At 42.3% G+C, this 26,444-nt stretch overlaps 1 protein-coding gene across 9 annotated transcripts in view; it reads left to right on the forward strand.

Moving 5' to 3' along the window:
• frmd4a (FERM domain containing 4A) overlaps positions 1-26,444 on the forward strand; it is a 93,977-nt gene that overhangs the window by 44,494 nt on the left and 23,039 nt on the right. For 8 of the 9 annotated variants that reach the window (XM_068312431.1, XM_068312430.1, XM_068312429.1 and 5 more), the window contains exons 2-4: positions 14,390-14,455; positions 19,642-19,736; positions 22,553-22,645. In XM_068312431.1, coding sequence (XP_068168532.1) covers positions 14,390-14,455; positions 19,642-19,736; positions 22,553-22,645 — 254 coding nt within the window. Of the gene's footprint in view, positions 1-11,972; positions 12,218-14,389; positions 14,456-19,641; positions 19,737-22,552; positions 22,646-26,444 lie in introns of those variants that run through there. The other variant, XM_068312432.1, reaches the window with a different exon arrangement.

The raw sequence follows: 26,444 nt of genomic DNA on the forward strand, positions 1-26,444 counted from the left end.
TAATGGTAGCTGACAGGAAGCCAGTTCTCTGAGATGCAAAGTAAACTTACATCCAAGCTGTTTCCTACCAACAGAATTCCATGGAGAACAGTTCTCCATATTTAAAATCTCACATTATGTTGCATATGACATTCCCAGTCATTACAGCTGAGTCTTTTGTCAGCTTGTGGGCTCCCCTGCATCATATTAGGATTGAAAGCTGGGCCTCTTTATTCCCACTGGACTCATATGGTCATGTTTCCTGTGAGAATAGCTCTGTTGCAGAGCCTTTCCCAGCCCCTGCATGAAAGGAAGCAGAGACACAGCAGCACAACTCTAACATTACAAAATTATACAATTCCTTGTCTGTCTTGTAGCTGGTTTATTTGTGTCACTTCTTTGTTTGTGGTCTGATAAGCTATGGGCACTCTGTCATCCATGGGGTTTTCACACAAGAGGATATCTTGGAAGAGCAGGCCACTGTGATTAACAACAGTTCCACTGAATCCCAACATGTGTTAGTTCAGTTTCTCCAAAAATCCAATACTATCATATTCCACCAAAGCTGATGTCAATTAATAAATTCATGAATTTGAGTTGTTTCCCAGCTTCAGTCAGTCTCCCTCTATTTTAAACCCCAGTGATGTTTGATGAAGTTGAACTTGTGACATCCTGCTAAAGAATTTTAATCATTATCCTTGTCTGTCAGTAATCTTTGTTCTCATTGCCAATTCAGGATTTGTATGTGAGAACATCTCTTCCCAGAACGAACTGAGAGATGTTTGATAATGGGAGGGGGAGAAGGCCACAATGTACATTGTCTAAAATTTTGCAGTCCCTTGTTTATTTATTCATTGTTGCTGTAATTGCAGCTAGCTAGAGGCATATTTGCATTTGATATTCTAGCATTCGGTCTCTCTCTCTCTCACACACACACACACACACACACACACACACACACACACACACACACACACACACACACACACACACACACACACACACACACACACACACACACACACACACATACAACTCTGTAGATTCTGTTGGTGGTTGAAGTTGTTTACATTATCTCCTTAAGGAGTGGGTCTTATTTGCATAGTTTGTCTGGAAAATATGTCCAGTGCTCCATTCCCAGTACTCAGTGTGTTAGTGTGAAAGTATGTAGGTGAATGAGAAAAAGGATGTCGGGTCAAGACCGTGTTATGTCTGAGCTTTGTGTGTGTGTGTGTGTGTGTGTGTGTGTGTGTGTGTGTGTGTGTGTGTGTGTGTGTGCGCGTGTGCGTGTATGGGTGTGTGTGTTTTCCACCCATGAAGCAAATTATAAATTATAAATTTGTTCTTTGATACTTAGATTCTCGAAAAAATTTTATTAAGTGTTGTGACATGTTAACAACACGGCTCCCTTATGTGTGATGTATTTCAGTCACAGTGCAACATAAGCTTCTTAGTGGTGCCAGAAACTAATATCTGTTAATGCCAGAACACCCTTTGGAAGCAAAGCTCCTCACTTGATATATTACAAACATTTGAATGCAAACAAACTCAATTCCTTATGTGGTGACCACCTTGCCATCACACTGGGTCGATCAGCTCAGACATTATCACATCACAACTAGAGATCAAATATTTTCTGAGCGTGATTTAATAACAATAGTTGGTGCAGACAAAAAACTAATCAGAAACTGGATAACAGTTGAACTGAATGCAGTCACAGTAATAAATACCTAAGTAAATTAAACTGAACCATTAAATGTCAGACCTGTGATGAATACCTAAAACTTGTTCTGAACACCAAATTCAAACTAATGAATAAATAAATCTGTAACTGATTAACTAAAAAATTCCAGGTTGGAGTGATTTTCATTTTTGCCAGCTTAGTATTATTTTCTCACAAAGTCAGCACCTCTATTTGAGAGGCAAATGTGTCAAGGCCCATAACCGTTGGCAGCTATCGAAGCCACTTTCCACTAAAACCGTTATCTTCCAAAACATTTCATTGGCACCAGTTTATGAGTAATTTTTTAGTCTGCCTCTCTTAATTTCTTATAAATATGAACAGTATTTTAGATATTAGTTGTCATTCTGAAGACTGTGTAGATCGTAAGCATGATTAAACACATTGGTTGTATTATTTTTGCTGTGCTTTTATTCAGTTCGGATAAATGTGGCTGGCATCCTTTTAAATCCTCTAAGTGTGCCAAAGTCCAGGGACACACTTACATGTGAGTGTCCAGAGCACACATGTTTAAGGATTTTGGAAGTGGTCGTCTTCTTTTGAATAAAGTGATGGTTTAACTGTTGCATTAGTGATGGGGATCTAGGGGCTTATAATGATTTAAATTCAGAGGTTAGGCCCTCAGTATAGAATGTAATTCCAGAGGGATTACCAGTGGAATCTGGTGAATATCTGAGGAAATCCCTCTCTTGGACTCTCAGATCCTCTGTTAGTACAGAAATCATAACCTCTAACACGGTGTCCCCGTTTGCCAAACAGGTTTGAATTTCTGTGTTTATCATAGCTTCCAGAGACTTCAGAAAATGTATGACAGTTTCCTAAAATTAAAATATTCAAACCTTCATAATTTAAAAAAAGAGTGTAATCTCAGCCATAATCTGTCTAGGATATGTTTCCTTGTGAAAGTTGTCACGATGATGTTCAGTCTTCTTCTGTCGTATGTCATTAGACCTCCAGCTCCGTTGCAGCAAGCCAGTCCAGTGTGTCACTGTCTAAGTCTATTAAGCCACAGACTCCATTTGGTGGCTGGTATATGGGGCAGCTGGTAGTCACATGCTCCACAGTCTGTGGTGTAACCTCACATTTGCAGTGGGCACTCTCTGTGAGACCCTACTTCTGCATTGCTGCACCAAAGCTTCCCACACCAGTCCTCAAGCGATTGAGGGTTGTCCATTCATTGCGGGGGAGATGCTGGCCAGGAACATCTGTTGGGTCCTCAATGAATAGGTGAAGCCGTGATGGTATGGCTGCCTTCCACTGGTCCCTCCATTTTGCCTTCACCCAGGAAGCCTTGGAGGTGTCTGCTGGTGTTGTTCGGAGCAGTTCCTGGGCTTGTGTGACCGCTGTGGTGTCTCCATGACAACCTTGTGGAGGGGATGGGATTCACACCGCTTAGCCTTCCGAGCGAGGGCAAGCATGGCTGCTTCTCGTCTGACCTCTGCAGGAGCGATACCGGCGAGGACAGGCGGTTGGTTGGGGTAGCTCGTAGGCATCCGGAGACAATCCGTAGGGCAGTGTTGAGGGTAACATCCAACTTCTTAACATGAGGGCTGCGGCTTCAGACTGGGGCACAGTACTCAGCTGAGGGAAACACCAGGGCCTCAGTGGAGATACGCAGTGTCTTGGTGGTGGCTCCCCACATGGTACTGGCTAGGCGCCTTATCAGTGCAGCACGATCGGTGGTCTTGCCTTTGACGCTGTCCAGATGTTGTTTAAAAGACAGGGTCCAGTCCAGCTTCACTTCAAGGTATGTCGGGGAGGACTTGGACTGTAGCGGGAAATTGTCAACCATGATGTTGATATTGCGGGTTGGCTTCCTTGTTGTACAGGTGGAACATTGTTGACACAGTCTTTTCAACACTGAGCTTGAGGTGCCAGTCCTTCAAGTATGAGGACAGGATGTTCATTTCCTCAGAAAGGCCCCTCTTCTGCTCCTTCCCAAGATGGCTTTCTGAGCAAGATGGCCAGGTCCTCTGCGTAGCCGTACTTCCGTGATGTTGTTTCACGTAGGTCATAGATGTAGATGTTGAACGGAAGTGGTGCCAGTACTGAACCCTGTGGGACACTGTTCCTGAGCTTTCTCACCCTACTGCTTTGGCCATTGCAGGTGTGGAGCCGAAAGCTGCAGTTGCTCAGCATGTTCATGATGAAGCTCACCATGTGCTTATGTGGGAATGGTCTCCAGAAGCTTCATGTGGAGCCCGCACAGCCAGACAGTGTCGTATGCAGCTGTAAGGTCCAGGAAGACAGCACCGGCCTTCTCTCCTGCCTGGAAGCTTTCCTCTATGTCGTGGCACAGAAGGGTCACCTGGTCTGTTGTCGACCTACCGCTTCGGAAGCCAGCTTTTTCTTTAGGCAGCTGGGGGTTCGATGACTGGGGTGAGGCGTGCCAGGATGAGGCGTTCCAGGAATTTAAAGGGAACACACAGGAGGGAGATTGGCCAGTATCCCTTAGGGTCATTTCTTGGCTTTTTTGGCTTCGGCAGGGCAATCACCTTGGCATGGTGCCAGACTTTTGGCAGCTGTGAGTACTGGAGGCATGCAGAAAGGAAGGAACAGAGCCAGTCATTTGCCTTCTTGCCTTGATGTTTAAAGTACTCCAGGTTGACGCTGTCTAAGCCTGGTGCCTTGCCAGTCTTTAGGCGTTGTATGGCCAGATCCATCTCATGAGCCGTGAAGTTGGTCAACAGGTTGTTGTTGCATCCTGGGGCCCTGAGCAGCTCGTGGACTCTTGCTGATGTTTTTCTAGTGAAGTCCTTGTCTGCATTGGGGAAGCGGCCATTACTCAGCAGGAGCGATGCGATGGAATCTGCAGTGATGGGGCATTGTGCTGGAGTTGTTGACCTTCCTGTCAGTTTGTTCAGAGTGTGCCACCCCTGTCGGCTTGAGTGTGTGAAGCTGATTGATTCCACCGACATCTCTCCCTGGCACAGGCTTGACCAACGATGGAATGGTGATGAGTGACGGCCGATCGTGTGACCAAGGGAACATGTCCGGGATGCGTCTCACAGGGAGGGACTGGTTGTTACGGCATTTTGCAAATGCCAGGTCTGGATTGGTGGTGCTGTTCCATCATGCAGAGAAGAATGAGCATGGCTCCTTTGGGTCGTACAGGAGTGTGGCATCTAAAGTGGAGGCCTAGTCTATCAGGAAGCTGCCATCAGCATCCGTGTTGCTGTAACCCCTGTCTGTATGGTGGCTATTGAAGTCGCCAGTGTACACGGCTGGGGCTGGGACATCTGGCAGGGTTGATGGGATCAGTCTGCTGGGTGGTGGTTTGTAGACGTTGACGATAGTGGTGTCTTGTACTTTAGTGGCAATCCATTCGGTCTCTGCGTCCTCTGGGGATTGTCTGGTGGCAATCCCCTGAGGACGCAATCCCCAGAGTACTTTAGAGGCAATCTGAATGGATTGCCACTAAAGCACAAGACACCACTATCGTCAACGTCTACAAACCACCACCCAGCAGACTGATCCCATCGTCCCTGCCAGATGTCCCAGCACCAGCCGTGTACACTGGCGACTTCAATAGCCATGTCTTTGCAGACAAATGTGGCAATGCCATGTTGTTTTGCCGGTGTGGCCGGCTAAAGTGTACCCAGGGACCCTCAGGATGTTCTTGTTTTCCTGGTGTGTCTCCTGCAGGGTGATCAATGTCACATTGTTTTTGCTGGCTACTTGCTCAAGGATGTTGATCTTGGCAGTGGTGAGACCTTCGACGTTGACTTGGAGAAGCACTAGCGCCGGAGCTGTGGTCGGTAGACGTCGTGAAGACATTAGTTTCGCCTAAGAGCATGCAACCTTGCAACTGCTCTTTGGCTACTTGCAGGGGAGGCCACGTGGAGGCTGTCTTCTTTTCCCCCTGATGTTTAATGAGAGAGGGAAATATGATGCAGTGATAATATTTGAGATTTTATCATGGACTTCTCAGGAGGTGTCCTCAGCCACTGCTCTACATGAACTAAATTATATTAGTCATTATTTTGTGATGGATGTGAAAGTAGGAAGGTCTTTTACATCTTTTAATACTGCAAATATTAGCAAACTATTTTTTCTTGCAAATATGAACATGTATACTAAATACTGTTTGAATGAATTGGTTAATGACAATCAAAAAGAAAGGAAGAACATGTAAATCTTCAAATAGAATATTCAGCTCTTTTTTATTCTGTTTTTTATTTGTATGCATGAATTGTTTTTTCAAACACAAGACACTGTACATCTTTCAACAAAAAAATCCAGCCACTAGATCTAAAAACTGCATTTATTTCTTGTCTGTAACTGCCACACATGATTCATCAGGTGTATTAAATTTATTAAGAAAAAGCTTTCCACCTCCTATCTTCAGATTCTGGCTTTACTCAAGGCGCGAAGACCAAATGAGACATTCAATACCTTTACAGTGATGGGATTCCCTTTGGACAAGACGAATTACACACACACACAGACCACACATACTTGCCAAAGGGCTCTCCCTGCAGATGAGCGGGTCATTTTTCATTACCCTGGCTCAGAGGAATCAAGTGTGTAGTAATGGAGCACAGTAACATTGAGCCAAAGCTATAGAAGGATAAATCTCAGCTGTAGAACTCAGTGGAGGTAGACCAGCAGGATATGGCTAACTTTGACTCCTCTATTTGTCACCTCAGACTTGATCCAGAGGAAGATGATAGAAAGGCTGTTGCCTGTTCACTTCATATCCTCTTATTTGTCCATTGCTTCAGTTTCCTTTATTATGCAGTCTCTCTCTCATCTCTAGTTTATTCCCACTTTCCACCTCACCTGTTTGCTTTACCCTTCCCAGACTCTTCCCCTGCTAATGTCTTTCCTCACTGTCTTTGAAGACAGTTTGCTTTTGTCTTTCGATCCCATATGTCTTTCTCCATACTGGTCTTACACACAAACCATCTTATGCCACCTGAGCCAGTATAGCCTGAGGCGGAGCAGAGGGGAGTAGGGGAGGTAGAGTGAAGGGTGGGGAATGATGGCCCTGCTTTTCTTAAGTTGTGAGTTTTTCAGATTCTTCTCTTTGCCAGGGGTCATAATATACTGTATTATACATTTGTGTCATTACATTACTTTTACTTTAATGCTACAACACGACTATACGTAAGCCTTATACAGTGTCCTAAGATTGTGTACAGTGACTCCTCCTCATCTTACTGCCCTACATGTCTGGCAGAGTGCTTGCTTGATCTGGAGAGTTGCCATGGCAACTTTTGTTTGTGCCTTACCTTGGAGAGAACAGGGGAATGAAGCTGGTCAAATGTTCATGTGTATGTGCTGGTGCAGGCTGTTGTGGACATGACACAAAGATAAAGAAGCAAGAGTTTTATCTCAAACATAATGTGTGAATGAAAGCTCCTACAAGCTTAGCCTTGAAGGACATTGAACTGTGGCTCTGTAATAAGCCTGGAAGGTCGTCAGCCCTTGAAGGACACATGCACACGCTGTACTTACACACAGGTTGAAATTAGCAGGGAACAAAGAGGACCCATTTGGACCCTTTTTGCCCAAAATCCCCATTGTCCTTTCCCTGTTGGACACATGTTTAATAGGCTAGTAGAATACATTAAAATGTGACACACACACGCGCGCGCACACACACACACACACACACGCACGCACACACACACACACACACACACACACACACACACACACACACACACACAGTTTGCAGACAGGACTGCTTGATATTCTGCATACTAAATGTTTGCTACATTTAGTATTCTGTCCAGTCTGCGGACAGAGGATAGTGGCCACTGGAGTTCAAACATTCTTTAGTACACAGTGTCCTTGAGTTGAAGCCACAAACTGTGTATGTGTATGTCATTTATGATGAACCAAAATAGACAAGAAGTAAGAGAGATGAAGAGGTTTGATATAGAGGGTAGAAAAATCATCATTCACGGTTCAAGGGGTTTACAGGCACTGCGCGAGAAACATTAACTCAGACACATGTACACAAAGTTTATACATTCATACATAGTAGCAGTCCAGTACCTGACAAACCATACATCATTGATTTTATCATGTATTTCCAGAAGTATCAGTGAACACGGGTCATTCAGCTCTACGGTGATTTCTCACAATGTAAATTATTGATGAAGAGAGGAGATATAAGGGAAAAAGATCCTTCCCCTGTGAATGAAAGTGAATTTGAATTACACAAACACACACACGCACATACAAACACACACACTCACATACAAACACACACACGCACATACAAACACACACACGCACACACACACGCGCACACACGCGCACACAAACACACACACACACACACACACACACACACACACACACACACACACTGACAATCTAAGTCCTCACAGATCACTAAAGCTGTGTCCACTCTGTCCTTTGTGCCTCCTCAGACACTGCTTTAGTTATCGTATCACTTCCGATTCATGCCATCCAAAACAAGATGGAAAGGTATCGCCACGTTTTCAGGGACACACATGACAAAGTAACACTCAAAAACACACAAGACCATTGTCCTTCTAACTACTTTTTTAACCAAGTTTTCATTTTGAATTGGAATTTGAGGAATGTCCCACCTGATTTGGAATTTTTCGTATGGCCCAAATGCCTGCTTTGTCTAAAGCTGCTCGGACAACAGTGGAATCACCCCTTTTGGAGGTTTTAAAAACATATTCCAGTTTGCCTTACTAATGCAAAATGGTAAGTCGTTGCCTTCGTGGGAAGCTTTCATCTTGTCTTATTATTATTTCTTTAATTCACAAGGGAGTCAACTATTGACTCACTTTTTGGTATACTGTACTGTATTCTCCATTTTTCAGTTTGATAGAAGTGTAAAAATATGAGGTGTAAAGATATGAGAAAAAAAAGCCACTTAAACAGTAAGAACAATTTTGGAAGCACCAGGGAAATGAGCTTAGTAGTGAAATGAGAACAAAGAAGAGTTGGACACAGAAATAACTGGTTTGTTTGAAGTGCCAGTGCGTTTCTCAATTTAAAAACACCCTAACTGGAACCACATTTCAGTTCCAAAGTCACTCACAGGCAGGGAGGGTGGAGCTCACAGACACACACATACACACTTGAACAAACAAAACAGATCTCTCCTGGTCAGTCGTTTCTCTAGACATTCCTGGCTGCCTTTCCATGAACCTCCCAGATCTGTCTCACTCTGAAGCGCTGGATAGAGATTTGTCCCTACTATTATTTTTCCATCAGGTTTCTAATGAACCATTCTGCTTGAACTTTCACACTTTGAGAATTACAGTATTTTTTGCTGAATCTTGTATTGTAATCTGATCTGCACCACACGCAGATAGCAGTACGTTAAACTGACGGTTAGTCATAACGCCTATTCAGCTATAACAATGTCAGCATCATTAATCATCATGGAACTGCTGGTGTCAGTCTAAAAGTGAGGCCTTTTAATGTGTTTGTTTAGAGTCCACAACTATGGGAGACACAAACACAGAAGCGAGGAGCACCAAGTGCAAGTGTGTGTGTGTGTGTGTGTGTGTGTGTGTGTGTGTGTGTGTGTGTGTGTGTGTGTGTGTGTGTGTGTGTGTGTGTGTGTGTGTGTGTGTGTGTGTGTGTGTGTGTGTGTGTGTGTGTGTGTCAGTCACAAGTGCCTACCACAGTGTCTCCCAGCCAGGGTTAAAGAGATTCTCCATCTTGTTTCAATTAACCTTTGAACACTGTTTATATCACATTCCACCAATATAGGTTAACTTTTCCAGCACAGACCATCAACTATATTCCCCTGCTCGACCCTAAAACTTGCTAAACCCAACTCACCTTTTCAGATCGTTCCCTTTTGGACCACTGCCAGAGAAAAACACCAGATCAGCACCTCATTACAACCACACTTCAGCCCAGAATAGAAGTCCATTGGTTCCATAACAGAGCTCTGTCTGGGTCCAGACACATCATGCCTTCAAGTATTTCTCACCCTGTGCTTCATAGCATTGGTCTCAGTAGGTCATTTAAAGGTAATCGTGTATGGAGAAGTTAAAGGTGCACAAGCAGTGGACAGCTCACTAAATCACAGTTGCTTGTCATTGTTCCTTCCTGCCTTGCCCCCCCCCCCATTCAGCTCCTTTGTATCCACTCACATCTATTACAAACAAGATCATTCATTATGTCTTGCTGCTAAGTGTTCAGGATCTTCCTACTGATGTTGTATTTGTTCCCCTCTCTATCAGTTTTACCCCATTCTTCCACTTCCTGCAATGTCTCCTTCTCTCTCCCCACCATTGCTCAAACAACAGAGCCCTTGTAATAGCAAAGTGAGGAAGCTTCCAATAAAGGGAGATATGTATTTGACTGGAGAAAGCCAAGAAAAGACGGGTGTATTTATTAAAGCCAAAGACAGTCATCTGGAGATGTTTAAGTTGGACGGGCCAGTTTCCGGTGTCTGGAACAAGCCAAAAATATTTTTTTAAAAACCCTCCATGTTTCTCATGTGACCCTCTGCATTCAACAAACTAAGCTGATTGAGCTTTCAGAAAAATCTACAGTGTGGTAACAATTGAACCATTCAAGAGCAAACCTTATTAAATGTAATCTGCATTCACATGGCCCATATTCTCCTTATCTGAAATTTGTTATGTTTAGATAACAAGTACTGTATAATGTATCACTGATACTGATGGGTTAGCAGATGTGTACAGTGTACTATATGTAACTATGTACGTTTGTATTTGGATGGATGGATGGATGGATGGATGGATGGATGGATGGATGGATGGATGGATGGAATTCACCTAACACTGGTTTCATAACATGGGGATTTGGCGACTCATCTTGTAATAACAATCAGGAAGCAGGTGAGCCATTACTTGCTGAGCTGTTCAAATACTTCATTGACAGCAGGTTTACACTTTGCTTAGTCTTTACAGCACATTTACTTCTCTATTTATGGCAGCAAAAACTGGATTTTGTTATGTTAACTACTTGTGGTTTCAACGGTTTTTGCTGCAGCTGTGTAAGGTGAACCAATGTGCCTAATCTAGGTCATAAAAATAGAGCCTCAGTTTAACGGCTGCAGCGAACTGACGGCCAGGAATCATCCAGGGAAGCCAAACTGGGGAGCAGCGGAATCTGTGTTTGAAAAAATTGAAAGGAGACATTTCACTGAAACACTTTTTATCAGAACTGTGTGACCATTTTAGGTCTGTAGAAATGTATGCACATGGCAAATGCTGGAAAGTTGGGACACACAAAAACAATAAATGAACAGGATTCTTCTTGTTAATCAATTCAGTTCAACACAACATAGAATCAATATCTAATGGTCTACTCCACACAATCATATTAATAGATTTTTATTAATATGTGCTTTTTTTATGCCAGCAACTTGTCTAAAAATGTATGGTACATTTGCACCAAAAGACTGCCGAAGATGTGGCTTATAAACACCTGATTGAATAATTCCACAGATAAAAGTTCATTAGTGACATGTGAGTGTATCATGATTCAGTTTGGAAAATGACAGCCTTAAAAGGTTCAGTCATTCAGAAAGAAGACGAGGAATTCACCAGTGTGTAAAAGATCAATGACTGACAACAGTCAGATAAAATGAATTTGAGGATTTGCCCAGTTACTATCAATAATATCGTCCAAAGATCCAGGGAAAGCTGACCGACCCACTAGAATTGTGCTAGGATGACGGTAAAATTGGAATAGGAAAAGATATTTCACAGATATTTATGAGCAATTATAAAGTTCGTCGCTATTGGACGGACCATTACTGATGGTGGTGTAGCGGCAGTGCGTCCCTTGCATTGAGGGCAGCCTACAGATGTGCTCGCAGACAGATGTGTGTTTGTAAGCGCACACACGCGGGGAAGAGGACACGGATCGGGGGCGGGGGGGTCTGCAGTTTCTCATGGCTGTGAGCTGCAGCAGAAAATCTCCCCTTGTCTGCTCCTCTCCCCGCCTCCACATCTTGCCTCCATTATTCCCGTATTTTCGAGGCAACTCAAATGACATCGAGAAGCGGAGCTCTTGACCAAGTGAAGGCGGCCTGGAATACGTTCAGCTTCTTTCCTTTTTCCCGGTAGAGCCGCCCGCCCCCCCCCCGAGCCGCTGACCGTTGGTACGGTCTCCTTCTACCCTCACGTCCACTCACCGTTTGTGCACAGTGCCGGTAGCCAAAGGGGGTTGGTCGGTTGACACCGTGAGAAGCTCACCGCTGTCGGAAGGAAGGAGGCGAAGCCGGTGTTCTCTCTGTCTCTGTTGATTAGCGCCTTAGTTTTAATGGCGAAGATATGATGTGACGTTCAAGTGATGCTGGGAATAAGCCAAGAGCTGCGTCGCTTCTCATGAACCTGAACTATCGGTCACTAATATGGATGCTGATGTGCCTCCTCCCCTAGGCCGGTCAGGAAAAGCGGGCTTTTTGGACGATTTTCTGACAATAACACGACATATCTCGTTTTGGGATTAATTTTTTTCCTGGAGCTTGGTTTTTTGTTGGGAACCTCGACGCCAGCGTTTGTTTTAAAGGTAATGGTCTCTAATGTGTCCAGAGCTGACCGAGCATCACTGTCAGCTGTCCGAATGGGATTCTGGGATTTTGTTGCCAGCTCCAGGGAAATAATGACACGTTGCTAATGTGTGCTTTCTGTATAGTCTTCATTTTCATTTCCTCGTCTCATTGCTGGTGAGTCAGGTCTCAGGATGTACATTAGCCTGTTTGAAACTGGACTGGTAATGGGTCAGAAATGTTGGTGTGTTTCATGTGGCATGAATCACACACCAGGACAAGGTGGAAGTAGAAAGTGACCACATGCATTATGAGTTTAAAATTCTCTCAGACCCACAAGTTACATGCTAATGTATTGTTTATAACATGTTTACAACAGTGGACTGGTTACATTGCAGGTCAAAGTGTTGCAGACAAGAACAAAGCACTTAGATGCTTCTTCAGTGCTATGCTCTCCCCTTTCACATGTACAGACTCAATAATAGAGAAAAAAAAACATGTTTAATGCCAAGAAGGAGTAACTTTGGGTTTAGATCTTGACTACGTTTGCTGCTGTCCTTTTGTTTCTTGTTGAATGTTTTGCAGGTGAATTGCTGGCTAAATTGGCTATCGATCTGAGTATGAATAATTCTTCCTTTGCTTTGCTTTTCGAGCACTGGCTGTGTGATGAACCGGTAATCTGTGCAGGGTATAGAAAGTGGACATTTAGTTCTATCTCCTTTTGATACACGTATCATCTCAGGGTTGTTCTATTACGCACACTATGTTTGAATTTAATTAGTCATTTTCACTCAACTGACCTGCCACTTAGAAGTCATAATAGTAGACATTAATGGAACCCTAAACAAAGAGTGTGGCTGAAGAACACAACACTAAGTGTTGGAAAATGAATGTGTGTGCGTGTGTGTGCACAGGTGCACTGGTGCACCAAATCTAAACCACAAGAGATAAATGGTGAGTGGGTACACCGCACTCTTCAAAGTAGCTTGGAGGCACACTAATGCACAGACACAAACACACACACACACACACACACACACAGACACACACACACACACACACCTACACCCCCCCCCACACACACACCCTTAGTCATCCAGCAGAATTCACATAGGGATGAGTGTTGAGACAAAACTATGTTACTCTACTGCCTCGTTTTTCTGGTATCTTCAGCTCCCTGCTAAAATCTCACCTCCTTCCTGTTATTGCGATGCAAGCTGGCATGAATGGTGAGAGTATCTCATGTTGGTGACACACCCTTACTGAATTGCAAGAGATGCCAGTGTCCATTATGATCCCATTGGCAAAGAGATTTAAACCGGTTATGCTTGTGCTTGTGACATCAATGTTTGGAAGGAGTTGTCAACAGAGGTGGCAGTCTCCCACTTCATATCCACTCTTCCTTTTCCTCACCCCCCCCCTTCCCAGACATACACACACACACACACACACACACACACACACACACACACACACACACACACACACACACACACACACACACACACACACACACACAGAGAGAGAGAGAGAGAGAGAGAGAGAGAGAGAGAGAGAGAGAGAGAGAGAGAGACCACTACCCTATTGTCCTGCTCTAACTCCCCATCTTCCAGATATGAAGGAAGTGTGAGAGAAGCTGGGGGTGTTTGTGTTCCTCCGAGCCCCGTCTTCCTGTGAAATTTCATCATCAAAGTATCAAACTTCTAGGCAGGTCTTAAAATATCTTGGCTCAATCTTCCATATGACATAGTCTAATGTGTGTGTATGCAGACCATATCTCCTGTGGTTAAATGTTTCACCATTGCACCTGCTTCAATGAGTGTGCCTGAATCTGGCAAACAGCTACTATAATTATTATAACTATTGTTTTAGAATTAGCCATAAAATATAAATTCAACTACAGAAGTGCTTGAGTTATCATCAGCTGTCACTGGACTGATGAATACTGTTATAATGAGAGTACTGCTGCATGTTTAGTTAGCTCAGCTAACTTATGAAAATTATAGACTTATAAAATTATATAAAAGATATGGTGATAATGTATGTTAAGGATTTTTTTAAAGTTAAAATCATTCTATTTGCATGCTTGACAGTAGTGGATACCCAAATAGTGGTTTGTTGTCTGGAAAGTATATAATAATGACTTTACAAACAAACTCGTTAAAAACCAACTTTTTGTCTCTCTTTCTCAGATGACAGAGGGAAGGCGATGTCAAGTCCATCTCCTGGATGACAGGAAGCTGGAGCTTCTCGTGCAGGTGAATTTCCCTTCCCCCCACACACTCTTTCATCTCCGTCTTTCCTCTCCTCTCTCTCTCCATGTAGACTCTCATTTCCTTACAGGGGGAAGTCATGTCTGGCTTCCCGAGGGACTGTGTAACTGCTGACCGAGGGAAATCTGGGCAGCAGAGGGTGACTTTGCACTTTCTTGCTGCTCACCTGATCTCTCCCTTTACAGACACACAGCCTGCTCCCCGCAGGTCTTGTGGAGCTTTATTTTGCCTATCTGCTCTGTAGAAATGCTTTGAAGGCATCATGGAGGTTCCATCTCTGAGACGCCAATGAAGGTTGTAATAGAGGCCTATTGGGGATTTCTAGTAGAAAGGCATGAGTGAGATGTCAGATTTTAAAGACATATTACACGTTTGGCCTACAGCACATGGAAGTAGTTATCAGCTGATTCAAACAAGAAGAAAATCAACTGCAAGTGTCTTCTAGTTGGGGAGATATTAAATATCACACTAGATGTACAATCTCTACATCCATCTCATACGTATTTGAGCATGTTGATGAGACAGACAGAATGCAGCACTGCCACTGGAAATGGCGTCACATTCAATTCTAGCAAGACGCAGTAAAATGTCTATGGAAATGACGCAGGAAAAATTTGCGAGTGAAACTCAGCAATTGCAGAGTACATCATGGCTTCCACTTTTTCCGCTTTGTATTTACAAGTTGTATTATCAGGACCTCCTCCAACAGTCACCACATATGTTGTTATCGAAACAACACAACTGAACTTGTCATATTGATGTTGACATCCAAGAGCCTTCAATCCTCCAGGCCTCTCTTCAATCTTAGCAAAGGCAGCAGCATCCACAATGCAACAAACTCTCCCTCCTTTGCCAAGTCAAGCCACTAAACTTTTCAGACAAGTGTTCTCTCTATAAGATTAAATAGTCATGTGGAAGTTAGGTAATTTTACGATACAATCTGGATTAGAAGTTCATAATTTGGCATTTAAAGCATTTTCTTTCAAAGCTGTTTTCACTTTTCCTTACATTAATCCCCTTTTGAATCTGACCATTAGCTGATTCCCCTTGAAAAGGTGGAAAGCCTGAAAAAAATGATAAACACAAGACAACAATTGCCTTGAAACAGGAGAAAATGAACAAGCGGAAGAAAATGACTGAAGCTGAATCTTTGTAGGTTGAAAGGGAGAGAGAAAAGTGAGATGGAGGATTAGGAATTGAGAGATGTAAGATGACAGTGAAGAGATGGGAATAGAGAGGAGAAAATGGAGGGGAGAGCTGAGGATAGGCCTGCTGATTTTGTGATTTGATTACTCTGCCAGAACTGATCTTCTCTTTCAAAATGATACATCTTTGTGTCCCTCCATATCTTTTGCCATATCGCTGACTTTCCACTCCTCATTCTCCTTATCTTTTTTCTCCACTCAGTTCTACACCTGTCTTTACTGCCTTTACCTTGATTCGTTCTCTTTCCAATTCTCTCTGATGCAGCTGTGTCCATCCATCTTTTCCTCTGTTCTGCCCATTCTTCTTTTTCTTGGTCATTAAGAAAGAATTAACAAAGAAATAAACAAAACGATACGAGTTTTAAGAGTTTCATTAAAACAATACAGTCATATGTAATATGTGTAAAGATTTTACAGTTACTTTAAAAATAAGTAGTTGTTGAGAAAACATGTTCTGTCTACTACATAATATGCACAATGTGATGGATTGCATTGCCTCAATTTGGCAATGACATCTGAAAGAGTGAAGGCATGGGAAAAAGATTTCCAGAAAGGATTTTCTCTTATTCAATACATTATTAACAGCAGTACATAGAATTACAGAGCTGTCTTCTGCTGCCAACTGAGGTCTGGCCATTCACGCCCCCCCCAACCCCCCTCCCCCAAAAAGGATTTGTTGGAGGGTTGACCATATATTATCTTGCGAGGAGTTCAGACAATTTTTTCAAAATATTTTTTTACTCTATTGCAACCTATGTTCCACAGACCTCTAAACTATTTTGTGTGTTCACAGATCTTTAAAGAGCTCTGTGATGTAGGAGGTCCTCTTAAAGTTTTAATTTAATCTCCTTTAGCACACCAGTCAGCAAGCCTCTCAAAAATTGGATCTCATTTCTGTCAGTGACATACAGTAAAGGATTGACCATCCAGTTGATCCCAGTAGAATCGTTTAATATTTGTTACTCTTCCACATCCCTTTCCGTCTGTGCAACCTTTGATAGAGTGTCTTCTGTGCTTTTTTGTGGAGCAATGCCTCACTGGCCGTGAACTATGTGCAAGAAGGCCAATCCACCTATTGATCAGGTTGTAAAGATTTACGATAGCCACCAATAACACCACTTGATAAAAATATACATCTGTGAAAGGAATGACAAGGAATGTCATATTTGGACATTATCACTGAGAACCTGAGTTGGTTGTAGGAATTTCCTGTTGCTAGTAATAGCAAACTTATTCTTGGTTCTTCAGGGATATCTGCCCAACTACAGGAGTTCATGTCACACTGCTGACAAATCCCATTGATGCATTGTATGGCAGTTCTCTAAGCATATGATTATGAGTACATGAGGCCAGTATTGTATGTATCCTTATAATATCATAATCAGTGTATCAATAATATTTATATCATTTTTGTTCTCCCATCGCAATATTGATATAACCAGCTATAGTATTCTGGGGTTTACTGAAGTAAAATGCTAGATCTGTACACATATGTCTAACTGTTTCTGGTGGGGTGCTGAGTATGTTTTCCTTACCAGTGGGCTGTCGGGGGCTTGACTAGCTATGTGAAAAAATTGGCTTCTGAATTTCTACCAGCTATAAAAGCTACTGCTGGTATTGGTCACTTGTCAGGAGGTTTGTTGTAGCAAGTCTCCTCCTCATTTGATCCCCATAATTCTTACGCTGTTAATTACCTGTGTTGCTTAGGAGGCAAAATGTCTATTAGTAGTAATGCTGTCTAAGGTAGCACAGACCATTACTGTCTAATAGATGGTGTACCTCTCTCTCTCTCTCTCTCTCTCTCTCTCTCTCTCTCTCTCTCTCTCTCTCTCTCTCTCTCTCTCTCTCTCTCTCTCTCTCTCTCTCTCTCTCGGTGTACCTCTCTCTCTCTCTCTCTCTCTCTCTCTCATTTAACCTAATTTGATCATTTTTTAAAATAGTTTACTATATGTATCAACTACTCAATGTCGTCCGATAAAAGTATGTTTTCTTGTGGAGTCACATATGTACTGTAGTTGATGTTGTTGCCATGGTAATTTACTGCTGCGTGGTAATGACAGAGACGACCAATGCATGTGTCTCAGCTGGAACCAAAACATGTATTACCGCTAATACTATAAAGATAACCTACATTCAGACCAATATTTTTCACAAATGTGAGAATGGCAGAGAGACTGACTGGGATTGGCTGGTGTGTCATCAACTCTATCCAAAGAGAAACAGTTAATGAGAGTTTGATAGTCTATAGCATAGGGTTGTAACTAACTAGTTTTTAATTCAATAAATCTACTGATTGTATTTGCCATTAAATTCCAGACATAATGTTTGCTATATAAAATACAAGCTAGTGCTAGTTTTGGTATGAAATACACTTGCATTTGCATCTGTCACATTGCTCACACCTACACTAAAGTGTATATGTGCATTTACAAAATGCTAACAACATGATAATGAATTAAAAGTGCCGATATTCTTGCCATTAGTATCTGCTGTAGCATGACTACACAGGCTTTTCCAAATACCATAGTCCAACACCTTCGCGGCCAGAGGTTTGGGGACATTTCCCTTTCTTGCATTTTGAGATAGGGCAAAAATCAAATACAACATAATGTGGAGAAATTTCAGCAGCCTGCAAAAGGATTCTAACCTCATTCGTATTATTTGCTGTTGTGGAGTTTTACATTGTGGAGTTTTAGATCTTGTGAGTTTCCTGCATGATTTAACAATTAACACAGGGTTTGTTGTAGGGCTTCATCAAGGGGACATTGAGACAAAATGAAGGGGATATTGACACAGACTGTCTGATTATGGCAGTCAGATTTTACTCCTATTTTAGATTATCTGGTACGTAGATATGATACATGGAAATATGAGGAAGAATCGACACTTGCATCCCCTTCTCAGCACCTCTCCGTTGTTTCCCTTCTCTCCTGAGCCTTCTTGTGTTGCAGCATCTCTGTAGGCGTCATGCATAAATGAGATCTAGGTCATTGGAGTTGTGTGTGTGCAAATGTGTGTATGCTTGTGCTTGCTGTCTGCATGACATCACCTACTCTTTAAATAGCTCTCACTAGCTTCTGCCACTATAGTTGTTCACTGAGTAGATCGGAGAGGACCACAGGGGACCCTCTTAGTTATACGCACTCTATCGCACATGTAGTTTTGTAGCAGTGCGTTCATTTGTTTACGCACATTATGTTTTCCTCCCACCACCCTTTTTGTTTATATGCAAAGTACATGTGTTCCTGCTGAATGTGGGTTTCATTTGCGCACACATGTGTGTGTGTGTGTGTGTGTGTGTGTGTCTGTGTGCGTGTGCGTGTGTGTGTGTCTGTGTGTCTGTGTGTGTGTGATGAAATGTAGGCAGTGAGGCACACCCATGGTTAACCTCAGGGTGGGGTTTGCTGCTACTCAGGATGTGACAAACAAGGAGCATATGGCAGCAGTCTCCAGTCTTTGCTTAGCTTTGAGATGATGTCTGCTAAAAGCTGTGATGAATTGAGGTCTTCGTCATATAAAGCTTGGACAGTCTTCTATATTATTAAGTAGTTAGCAAAGTCCTGCCAGCTCCCGCCCACTCCCTGCAATACCTTTGTTAAGCCTAGAGCCATGACTCTGCAGTAGAGGTGTGGGTCAAAGAGGTGAAAAGAAGAGAGGGATGTAGGAGAAAGGCAGGGTCCCTGCACTGTCAGCAACATCCACACACTCCATCCATCTTTCTTGCACTCTGTCTTTCTCATTTATCTCCTCCTCTCTCGCTTCTTTCTTGTTCCCCAGTGTTTGTCAAAGTGCTTAGTCATTACAGTAAATCTGTAGCTGCAAGAATGCATTAACACAAATCCCTAACACTTGTACTTGGTCCAATTAATGTATGTTGTGATAAACCGCAGCATGCAATTACACTGATAAATGAAAATTTACAGAGAGAAATACTATTTCTGAAATTATATTTCTCTGTCCCTGCAGCCCAAGCTGATGGCTAAAGACTTGCTGGACCTTGTCGCTTCTCACTTCAACCTCAAGGAGAAAGAGTACTTTGGAATTGCATACACAGATGAAACGTAAGTTACAGTCAAATCAAAATGCCAGCAGCTAAAGAAGCCCGCAGACAACAGTCTAAAAGAAGTGTACTTCTTTCATCAGACAGTTGGACTTTGTAGATTAGACTTTTTTTATTACATAATTACAGTATTTTCCGCACTATAAGGTGCACTGGACTATAAGGCGCACCCTCAATAATTTGTTTGTTTTATAATTTATTTCATATATAAGGCTCACCGGATTATAAGGCGCACACAATAAAAAATAAATAACATTTATTTGATAAACTGCAGCAGCTGTAGTTGTGCAATCCACCCACTAGATAGAGCCGCGCTGCTCAGGCAGTCATAATTGCATTCATGACTTCCTGACTACCTTTGAATGGCCCCCATTGTTATGTCAAAAGCCATTCTGAGCCTCATCAAGGAAACCTGATCACTTAGGCCCCGTCCACACGATAACGGATTTTTTTAAAAACGGAACTTTTTAAAAACGCATCAAAAACGATTCCCGTCCACACGACAGCGTTTTAAAAAAATCTCCGTCCACACGTAAACGCAGCAGTGCGTTTTCGAAGACTACTATAAGCATGCCAAACCATGTGGTGGCAGTATTGAGTCAAATTTTATCCAATAGGAATCCTCCGTGTTTTGTTGTCACAACACACGGGCCCATAAATATGACATCACCGCGGTTTTCGTCGCAGGCAAGACGTCAGCGTTTTTAAAAAGTCGCGGATACGCCGTCCACACGACACTGCAGACCCAGCGTTTTTTTAAAAATCCACCTCGGCCAGCGTTTTTAAAAAGTTGCGTTTTCGTTCCGGATATCTGCGTTGTCGTGTGGACGGAAGGCGTAAATGCAACAAAAAAGTTGCGTTTTTAAAATATCCGTTATCGTGTGGATGGGGCCTTAATCATTTTGTAATCTTAGAAAGAAGTCAACATGCATATTAAAATACGTGACATTAAAAACTGGTTAAATTCATTACGAGTGCAGTCAGTGCGAACAGAGCGGATTATTTCCTGATCTGAAGTTCGAAGCAGATATTTAAGCACCGACATTCATCTTCGTTTATTAATTAAACATTGTTTCGATCGATCGGTAGTCCAGTTGGAGGTGAGGTGCAGCTATTTGCTGCTGTGTGACCTAACAATTTTTTAACTAGTTTTTAATGTCAGGCTGCTAATTTAATGGCAAATATGACGCTGTTTTACTCCTAGAGCTGACTTTAACGTCGGTGTCTCACCGCCGTGAATCTCACCGCACGTCGCTGTAGACAGAATACACAAGCCTGAATGCACCCCTCCGCCGCCCGCCCAGAGCTATCAACTACATTTGTAAATCAATGCAGCACACCCGTTGGCACCTTTGTCTAGCAGTGACTGCTCTTGAAATTCCAGAAAAGGCTAGAAGTTCAGCTTTGAGGGTCTTTCATTCACCTTTATGCCAGTTTCGCTGTGTGTTTCCACAGACTAAAAGAATGGCCGTCTCTAGATTCCACATGACAGCACAATGGCATTTTTAAGACCAATTAAGTTTAAAGTGGGTTATTTCCGACGCCAAATAGTTAGGAAATACTGAGATCAGTCTGTCAGTCAAACTTTATTAATAGAATTGTTGGAAGTTCCTTATGTTTTGCTACGTAATCACCGGTGCTCCTACAGTCTGCTCTACCGTCTGAGAGCAGCTCAGTCAGAGCCGGGACTTCGGTGACGCCCCTTGACTACCATTGTTAGGGGGCGTAGGCCCGAGTGCCTTGTGAGGGAGCTCCTCTGGTGGTGGAGTGCAGCATGACTGGCAGCCAGACTGCCGGCTTTTTTTCACCGATCATGTTTTTAACCAATATTAATATTAATATTAATATTAATCCATATATAAGACGCACCGGATTTTAGGTGCACCTTATAGTGCAGAAAATACGGTAATCACTAAGATATGATGATCATGTCTGACTTCAGATATCCATTATATGGGTTTGACTACAGATACATACAGATATTTTTAGCCGGCTTCATTCTCCTCAAAATGCCATGATATGACCATCATGAATATGACACTGAACCATGAAGTGATGTATCATAGATCCCTGGTGGTAAAGCATTTTGTTGTTTGGCTGACGCTATGATTGTGGCCTAGCAAAAGATTGTAAGGTAGTTTCTGGCAGAAGGCTTGCTATGATACCTGTGTTTGAAATGTAAAACTGACATTTAAATTAGTTTTATTGTGTTCTTTGACCTAGAAACACAAAAGTACCATAGCATAGAATTATTAATGGAAGCATACAAAAGATGTAGATCCAGGCAAACATTGTCGTGGAATTTTTTTTTTTCCTTTATTTTATCTCATGTACCCCCTGATGTCAGGTAAGGCTGCCCTATGCTCAATGGCATTTACTCAACTGTGACACATGCTTTAGCCAGTGTCATCTCAGCAAAGCAATATCAGTGTTGCAGTCATATTCCTCTGAGGCTAATTCTATGATGTGTACATTTGTCTCTGGGAAGAGCAAACTCAGCTGACCACTCAGTGGTTAAAAAGATTGAGAGACTGAGGGAGGGAGAATTTGAGAGATGTTGCTTAGTTGCTCAGAGACCATGCAGGGTTACTAGGGTGATAAGCTGTCTCCGCAGTTTGTCTCTGTGCTTGAGAAAGTCACAGAAAAAAAGAGAGGAGGGTAGAAATGGGGGGAAGACAAAACAAGAAATCAGGAAAAGAAATAGTGACACTTATTGAGAAAATATTTATTGTTCTGACATTAAGACTTATTTGAGTTCTTGCTTGATATTTAAACATGTCAAAATAATAATTTTCATTGGATGTTTTCTTTCATCAGAGGCCATTTTAGCTGGCTGCAGTTGGACCGTAGGGTATTAGAACATGATTTCCCCAAGAAGTCTGGTCCAATTGTCCTCTACTTCTGTGTCAGGTAAGTTCTTCATTTACCTAACTTACACATACTTGTCTCTAACTTGAGATGGTATATGGCATCCTTATTTATGCACATTCATTCATAAGTTAATATGAGCAGATTAACAGGGTTAATCATGACAGGCCCCTGTGAAATGACTTTGACCTAAGTGTTTAAGTCCCATCAGACCCACCATCATAGCCAATCAGGAGCCTGTTAGACCTCATTAGTATGGGCTACATGCATAGTTCTAGTAGTTGCTCGGACTATGAAGTTTACATGACACAATGTATCTGAATGCTCTTCCCATAGAGAGATAATCCTTTCCATGTTCTCTCTATGCGACTGAAGTGTATTTGTATGCTGAATCCATTTGTCTACAAGTGTCGTTTGTAACAGGTTCATTTGTCACTCTTATGCTAAACAGGATGGAAAATATTCTTTTGAGGAAACTAATGGTGATGACATGGTGTGCCCCTCTTATTATTAGTTTGTTGAAATAATATCCTAATCTAACGCATTTATGAACTGTGTCTATAGTCTCATCAGTGCTTGGTAGTAAATGTGCTACAAGTTGTACTGTTTCTAACTACACTTCAAAGCATTGTGGTGGGGAAATCACTCATTGTTTGAATTAGTGCTGTAGGGGAATGCAAACACGCTGTGCAGAAAACAACAGTGATTTGTGGCTTTGGAAGTGTCAATAAAAGCTAATGGCTTTATCTGAGGCTCTGGAGCAGAGCCTGTCCAGTGTTACTCATATTATTAGTATGCAGATATTTTAATCTTCCCCTCTTAGCAAAAACACCTTCTGTATATGTCTGAATGATGAAACCGAGAACTAGTGACACACTAAAAAATTCTTCAAAAATCAACTAAAAATACCTGCGGAAAAAAAATAAGTCAAGTCTTTCATGCGGTGCTATGTATGCTCCAGCCAAATGGGACATGTAGAGTGACCCTTACCCATCCATTCTTGACGAGGTGTCTTTTGTCCTCATTTGCTCAAACACTGCTGGACAGAATTCAGTGAAATTGTATGCAAGCTTTATAGGGTCCGAGTAGTATGCAGCTCTTAACTGGTTTCTTCAGTTTTCTTTTTATTTTGTATTGTACTGTTCACGACTTTACATAAATCCGTCTCTCTTTCTTCTGTGAAAGAGAGACGAGTCTATCCACATCAACACAAGCTGAACTTTCCCAGGGGAAGGGACATCTGCATCCTTGGATACCTTTTCATTACGGCAGATGATGTTATCACCAAATTTTGCTATAATTGCTAAAAGACACAATCATTGTTTCATTTCTTTTTCACACAATAACAAGAACGTGCTGTGAAAAGAGGAAACGAAGATCTTTAATGTTATGGTGTTATGATTGGAGTTTAGGATTGAGGATTAAGAAGTGACCCAGTCACCACCATTTGCCATGTTGCTGTAACTTAGCTTGCTGCTTATGTTAGCTTCAATGTGGCAAAAGCTTATTTCAGTAACAAATACCTTAGCCCACTACAACCCCCTTGTGACTTTCCCATTGGTGGATGTCAGTACACCCCATGCATCAGGCCTGGGTTAGCAACATACTTAGCTTACATGATGCACATCAACTCAGCCAAACAATGTTAGAAAGAAGTCATTTCCACGTTGACATTTAGGACACAGCTAAAGTCATGACATAATGAGGTCACTTTACGGTAAAATCCCATTCTTAGCACATGGACCCATTCTTCATTTGCTTGAGTGAACAATGGTGGCATTGTACAATTAGCTGCCATTTCTGCTGGTTAGCTTTCGCTGTTATTTCAGTGAAGTTGCATTGATTTACCATAGATAGCTAGAGGACCACGTTTAATAGCAACATTTGTGTGTGTCTGTAGTAATGGTGTTGTAATGTGTTTACAAAGATAAATAGGTGGCAGTGGTGGTGTTTTGATAATGATATTGTGAACTTTGACCCCATTTGGACCCACACCGTCTTTCCCCCACGTCTCTCACACATTTCAGTCCAATATCTAAACTCAATCTCTCCAAATGTCAGACAGATTACACTCCCTTCTTCTTTCCACACACAGAAATCAACCTGTCTCTTATAGACACACTTAGCGTGCACACACACACATATACACACACACCCACACCGACACACGCGCGCGCGCACACACACACACACACACACAGACACACACACACACACACACACACACACACACACACACACACACACACACACACACACACACACACACACACACACACACACCACACACATATGTAAATTGTGTATGTGAATGGAACAGTCATCACCCCAAATGTCAGGCCTGAATCTATTATTGAACTGAGCACGTCACTGTCATCAGCAGTGTTTCTTCTAGAAATCTTTAAAATGCATGTGGCCTCTTTATAGAGAGGGTATGCACCGACCAAATATTTGTTTCCATGTAAAAAAGGAAGTTATCACAGGGACAGATTAGTCAATAATCTGTATTTACTGCACACTACCACATTACACTTCACTAGAACTTACTGCAAACAAAGGAAATATTTTTGTCTACTTCAAAATAAATAAGTACTTTAGTTCTACGTGGAGACTGCCCAATGGTTTACGAAGCAATGGTTAATTCACTATTATTTTGTACCAGTGGGTGTGTCCCTATGTTACAGGACATGGTTTATCCACATGTCCTCTGAAACCTGTTTGCACAAATCATGGATATTCTATACATGGTTTTTAGAGGCTCTAGAGGTGCCCATCTTTCTTTCTCCTACTTGCTTATTTTTGTACATATTTGCTCACATTCAGGGTTTCTTTATTCCAGTAGTGGAGGAATCTGTGTCCTTGAACACCAAGTTTAGAGTTCTGTCTTGTTTACATGTCTCCATGCTTTCAAGACACGTTTGACATGGTTGTGTGTTTGTGTGGTATTTGTGCGATGAGGGTGAACCCAATAAATCCCAGGCAGATGCCAACCTTCTACCTCTATCCGATTCAGTCCCTCTGTTTTGGTCCTGTGCGGCAGTATTTTTTGGCTTCATCAACACTGTGGATTTAATTAAATGTTCATGCAGCACATTGACATTTGTCTCTTGCAGCTCAGTGGGGAACATGATTTAAGCCCTTCAATATTGATCCTCTGACAATCCATTTCACTCAATACCTGCACACTCAACAACACAGATCGACACCTTTTTTCCTCATCTTCATAGATAGGGACGTGTGCTTAGGTCACATTGTACACAATGACAGGGATACATAAAGGTTTGACTGGAGGTGTTTAATATTTTATACACCTTTTATTTATGTTGTATGATTTAATGCTTGTCTTCACCAGTGAAATGCTAACAATGAGTAGCTTCTTCTGATTTTATCTCCCACTGGCTTTGTATGTATTCTGGAGGTAAATTTAGACATCACTATTATGTTAGTTCCCTCGTCACCGCTCTGCAAGAAGTGGGTTTGTGTAAGAGTGTGCGTAAGTAGTCTGCGTGCGAGGAATCATTACATACTACTGATGATGCAGAAACAATGTGTGTAAGGCATCGTCTGTGTGTGTGTGTGTGTGTGTGTGTGTGTGTGTGTGTGTGTGTGTGTGTGTGTGTGTGTGTGTGCGCGCGCGCATGGGGGGGGGGTGCCCATGTGTCCGTGTGTGTCTGTTTTTAAATCTGCTCACCTTCACAATCTGGAATCTAACAATGGATCATTACCAGCCCTAGTGAGAGAGAGAATTGTATTGTGGGGAAGTGAAAGGTTGTTGGTCCACTGGGTCAGACGTTGGCACAATATGCCCCCCACTGGTCATTGTAGTCATTACACATTTCTG

Source organism: Antennarius striatus, chromosome 4 (genome assembly GCF_040054535.1).
Source record: "Antennarius striatus isolate MH-2024 chromosome 4, ASM4005453v1, whole genome shotgun sequence".
NCBI lineage: Eukaryota > Metazoa > Chordata > Actinopteri > Lophiiformes > Antennariidae > Antennarius > Antennarius striatus.